This window comes from Arachis ipaensis, chromosome B04 (assembly GCF_000816755.2).
Source record: "Arachis ipaensis cultivar K30076 chromosome B04, Araip1.1, whole genome shotgun sequence".
Classification (NCBI taxonomy): Eukaryota; Viridiplantae; Streptophyta; class Magnoliopsida; order Fabales; family Fabaceae; genus Arachis; species Arachis ipaensis.
The window spans coordinates 21,933,312-21,938,943 of NC_029788.2; the positions used below are offsets into that span (position 1 = coordinate 21,933,312).

Consider the following 5,632-nt stretch of genomic DNA (forward strand, 5'->3'; position numbering starts at 1 on the left):
GGGGCGGTCATAGAAGTTATGAGTGGCTGCCACAATGTTATCTTCCTGCTGGAGCTGTGGACATTCATCAGTATAATGGCTGTAATCAGCACAGATCCCACACACTCTCTGTGGGACTAACTGTTGGCTTTACTATACTTGTTGTTGACTCAACTGCATCTGCTTCAGTAAGTTGGTCATTTCACATATACTCTGAGTCAGAGCAGTAGTTTCTTTGCTAGAAGATAGCTCTGCAACAGCCTTTGACTGGCCTTGTTTCTGCCTGTGATTCCTTGTAGACTCAGCCAAGTCGCTGATCAATTGCCATGCCTCATCAGTGGTCTTGTACTTTTTCATAGACCCATTGCTAGCACTTTCTATTGTGGTCTTATCTTGGGGCCTCATGCCCTGTGTGACGTAGCCAAGCAACACTATCTTGTCAATCATATGGTGGGGACATGATTCCAGAAGGTTGTTGAAGCGTTCCCAGTATTCATAGAGAGTCTTGGATTCGTCCTGAACAATCATGGAAATGTCCTTCCTCAGTTTATCAGTAACTTCAGCTGGGAAGAATTTTTCCAAAAATTCTCTTCTAAGCGTATCCCAGTCAGAAACAGTTGCTGCGGGTTGAGTGTAATACCACTCTCTCGCCTTTCCCTCAAGAGAGAATGGGAAAGATTTTAACAAAATAGAAGTTTCATCTGCACCGTTGCGCCTGACAGTAGAACAGGCTGCTTGGAAATCCCTCAGGTGCTTGATAGGCTCTTGAGCAGATAAGACATGAAACTTAGGCATCAAGTTGAGTAGTGCAGTCTTTATTTCAAAGTCTGTAGCCACTGCTGGATGATGCGCTTGAAACGGTTGCATTGTGAAATCAGGGGCTCCAGCCTCCTGGATAGTAATTGTTCTAAGTCCTGCCATGTCACCTGCACGTAAACCAACCGAATCAGTAGAACGGGGGCTTGTTTCTTCCTCAAGTGACGTTTCAGATTCGCCCTCAGAGAGGACTAACCGACGCCGAGCTTGCCTTATACGTGAAATAGTACTTTCGATCTCAGGATCAAATACTGGAAAGCTTGGATCAGGAAGTGAACGCGTCATTTAACAAAAGAAACATGCATCTCATAGTAACAAAAGTAAAATAAAATGCAAATAAATAAATTCCAATCAATAACTTAGCACTCTATTGCAACTCCCCGGCAACGGCACCAAAAATTGACGTGGCGGAAATTGGTGAGTTAAGAATTTATTATAAGAGATACGTTGCAAGTACAGTTCTTAACCAACCGAAAATTCGCTTATCAATTTAGAAGGGGTTGTCGCAAAATTAAAATTAAAATACTAGGAGTATGAATCCCAGGTCGTCTCCCAACGAGTTGAAGAAATGTGTGCTATTTTATTAATCAGATGTTTTCTAAAATGGTTTGAGTTGATAAACAGGAAATTAAATCAGAGAAATTATGTAATTTAAATAAAAACCTTGACCGGGAGTAGATTAGTTGGAAGTCCTATCCTTGATGGAGTTCTTCTCAAGATAAAAGTGATAATTAAAGGTTGCCTGCTCAGTTATCCTTTATCAGGTAAAGGAAAGTTAAGCAAGTTGGAAGTCAATTTCTATTCACAAGTCCTAATCCTCTCCCTTGGGAAGGACTAGTGTCAGTGATTAGAGGGCGACCTAACTATTATTTTACTCTTGAGCATCCAACTCAAGGTCTTCCTGTCAATCAACTCCTAATCAAGTTATGGAACTACTCGCTCATTATATTTGTAAAACCCACGAAATAAGAAAAGGAAATATTGAAAGACATGATAAATAATAATCAAAAGGATCAATTAAAAATAAAAATAGTTCTTGTATTAATAAATTCTAGAAATAATCCAATAATAATTCTGAGTAAATAAAGGACATGGATAAGGAAACAAACTAGAATGACGAAGTCTTGACGGAGGTAATAACTCTTCTCAATATCCCAGTCCAAAAAGCAATAAAATCAAAATCCTAAGAACTATGAATGTGTAGAAAGAAAACCTAGAGGAAGAGTAAATTCATATCTAAAACTAAAATTATGCGGAATAAATGTTGTCCCCTGGTCTCTGCATGTTTCCTGGCTCTAATCTGCTTTTCTGGGCTGAAAACTGGGTCAAAATAGGGCCCAAAATCGCCCCCAGCGAATTTTGCAGATTCTACAGATCGCGCACGTCACGCGATCGCGTCGTCCAGGCGTTCGCGTCATCCAGCGTTTTGCCTTACCACGCGTGCGCGTCGTCCACGCCTTTGCGTTGCTTGTGCAGTTTCCAATTCGGGCGGTCGCGTGAGCCATGCGTCCGCGTCACTTCTCGCTGGTCATCTCCTCAATTTCTTGTGTTCCTTCCATTTTTTGCAAGGTTCTTTTCTAATCTCCAAGTCATTCATGCCCTATAAAGCCTGAAACACTTAACACACAGATCACGGCATTGAATGGAATAAAAGAGAATTAAAATACAAAATTAAAAGTCTCTAGGAAGTAAGTTTTCAACCATAAAGTATTTTTAGGAAGGAATTATAAATGCATGCTAATCATATGAATAAATGGGTAAAGATTTGATAAAACCACACAATTAAGCACAATATAAACCATAAAATAGTGGTTTATCAAAGATATATAAAAAAAACCGTTTTCAACCGCAGTGATCATCGCTTGTTTTATGATTTTTTTTCAAAAATCAACCATTATTTATCTGAAAAAATCTAAATTCATATTTTGTAAAAACTCCAAACCAAACATAATATACCATAACATTCCACTACTTACCAAAGAACCATTCCAATCAAATTTACCAAGACTTATAACGTACCCAAATCACCGCTTCCGGTCCAAACATAATCAAACATGGCCTCCGGCCCAAAAAATAATCAACCACGGCCTCCGACCCAAAATACAACTAATCAACACTCAACCACTATAATCCGAACCAACCAGTCACAAATACAAGTAATGAAGTTCAAACACAATCAAGAGTAAATACAACATGTCAATTAGCAGTTAAACAAAAATATTCACATAGACAAACCAAGTACAATATTCACACTCAAATAATGTCACATAGATGCATATGATGCATCTGTCCTATTGACTATAAGCTCACATGTCGGTTATTTTGCCAAACTCGACATAAATCCAGTCGGCAACTCCCAGATCAGTGTTGCGCATCCCCAGGAGAAATAATTCCGTGGGAGAGTGCCCTACCACCTTCTCCTAGAGGTATATTCAGGGAGAAATATTCTTTGGGATAGTGTCTTACCACCTTCCCTTGAATACCGTAAAATTCTGTGGGATAGTGTCCTACCACCTAAAACCAGAGAGAGACGTGGGAGAAATATTCCGAGAAAAAGTGTCCTCCCACCTTCCCCACATCCGTGCTGCAAACACATTCCAAAGAGGAATAATTTCGTGAGAGAGTGCCCTACCACCTTCTTCTAGAGGTATTATCAGGGGGTAATATTTCGTAGGATTAGTACCCTACCACCTTTTCCTGAAGGCAGTACCACATTCACAAACACACAAGAGGGATACAACCATCGTCCTTGCTCAAACACAAATCAAATTTCAATGATGTTTCTAATCAGAATCAGAATCCACAATCCTTTAAAATCTTAACCCGGAGCAAGTAGGACTAAGTCACAACCCTTGCTTCCTACTCAGGTGTTTCAAATATCAAATTTCTTTAGCATGTTAAATCCATCTTTCTTTTATAAAACTCATTTTCACCAAATTAGAAGTCCCAAATTAAATTCAATAATCCATTTCTTCAATTCCATTTGAAATACTCCAAAAGCATAATTCTCAAATCACTTTCAATTTTAATCAAGTACCCAAAATCACTTTTAACTTCATTCTTAAGTTCAACTTTAAAGTATTCCCATAATTCTTAAAAATATCAACTTAACATAACCATAAAAATCACATTTTATTTAAAACATGTTCTTAAAACCGATTTCAATTTCATTTCTAAGTTTAAAATATTCCGTTGCGTCAAATCAAATTCAAATAAAATAATTCTTCAATCCAAAATTTTCAAATAACACTTCAAACGAAGTATTTAATTTTTATAAAAATTTCAGTAGCACCTCTCCTAAAACTTGGACTTTACTACTCATCAAGGGTTCCATCAACCACAACAAATCACTAACCCTTTTCTAAACAACGATCAAAACAACAAGGTTCTCAATTTATTCAATTTAGTAACCAAAATAATGTTATCAATATAACCAAAATTTATAGCAATTACTCAGTCTTAAATATCAGAAAACAGCCACAATCCAACCATCATTATAATAATTCCAAACCAAGCATAAACCCAACTCAATTCATCAATTACTCACCATATTTTAGTTCCAGAACTAACACATTATTATCATACAACCGGTTCAACAACAACCAACTCAACAAATTAGAATAATCAGCCTTCTCAATCAATCAATAAATCAATTAGGTAAAATTTTTACATTTATCCAAAATAGTTCAGTTCAATTCATAAGACTCACAAAAATACAGAGATATATTTTTTGCACCGATATCAATATATAACAATTCTTGAAAGTAAAATGAGTTTAAGAAAAAGCTCTTACCTCGAGTAGTCAAAATCCAAAAGCTATAAAAGACGTCAAAACCCCTCTTTCTCCTGGCCCGCAATAGCAGCAGCCGTAACCTCAACTCCACTCCGCTTTTGCAGCAACTGTAACAACTTTAATCGCACATGCAAAAACCGAAACTCAACCATATGGTAATAACACCGCAAAAACCTTAGCAACATATAACAAAAACTGATTTTCAAGGGTTCCAGAACGAAAACATATACTGTAACTAAGGAGGAACGACTAACCAAACAGCAGCGGCTCAAGCAATGGTTTTGGCGGCTAGAGGTATGGTAGTGAGGTCCCCGCAGCTCGACGGCGAGCTCCAACGGCGGCGGAAACCCCTTCTTCTCCTTCCCTGGTCTGTTCTTCCCTTCTCTGGTGTCACTCTCACTTGCTCTCTCCTTTCCCAGTGACGACAAACCAACAATAGCAGTGATGAATCGGCGGCGATGGAGGCATGGCAACGACGAGCTCCATCCCCCTCCGCGACTCTCTCTCTCTCTCTCCTCGTGCATCTTGCTCGACGACACACTCTCTCTCTCGGCCTTCCTCCCTCGCGTGTCTTTTTCTTCTGGCGATGTTGACAATGACGGTGAGGCAGCAACAGCGGCGCCTCCTCTCCCTCGCGTGTGTCACTCTCTCCCTCACCCCCAGCCCAACTTCAGTCTCTCTCTTCCTCAGCTCAATTCGGCGGCTCGGTGGTGGCAGCGGTGATAGGACACGACGGCGGTGGCGAGGTAGCAAGCTCCTCCCTCCTTTTTCTCTTCTGCGTGTGTGGGTGTGTGCAAAAAGAACGGGGTGGCAGCTGGTGATGTTAGAGGTATTAGGTGTTAGGGTTAGGGTTTTTGGAAGGTATAAGGATGATTTTGTATTTTCTAATAAAAATAGGAGTAATGTAATAATTGAAAACGAATTTTAATCCAACACTAATTATAAATAAAAATACTATTATTTTTAATTACCAAAATTTTAAATCATAAATAAAAAAATTTTTAATTTAATATAAAAATTTCTAAAAATATAATTCTAATAAAT

At 38.7% G+C, this 5,632-nt stretch overlaps 1 protein-coding gene across 2 annotated transcripts; it reads right to left on the bottom strand.

Annotated features, from left to right (window-relative positions):
* LOC110270975 lies at positions 3,270–5,430 on the bottom strand. Of its 2 annotated transcripts, none has more exons than XR_002360838.1 (2): positions 4,819–5,429; positions 3,270–4,683 (listed from the first exon to the last, which is right to left on the bottom strand). XR_002360838.1 is itself a non-coding variant. In XM_021120969.1 (2 exons), exons 1-2 carry the CDS (start codon positions 5,110–5,112, stop codon positions 4,624–4,626), a joined length of 375 nt encoding a protein of 124 aa, XP_020976628.1. In that variant the 5' UTR covers positions 5,113–5,430; the 3' UTR covers positions 3,270–4,623. The 2 variants fall into 2 exon arrangements, 1 of the variants encoding a protein (XP_020976628.1); XM_021120969.1 differs by having other exon boundaries at positions 3,270–4,704; positions 4,819–5,430.

Coding starts and splice junctions, on each gene's coding strand:
- LOC110270975 (XM_021120969.1), bottom strand. CDS start 5,112: ATGCACGAGGAGAGAGAGAGAGAGAGTCGCGGAGGGGGATGGAGCTCG. Junction 4,705..4,818: donor GTCGTTCCTCCTTAGTTACA/GTATATGTTTTC, acceptor GTGCGATTAAAG/TTGTTACAGTTGCTGCAAAA.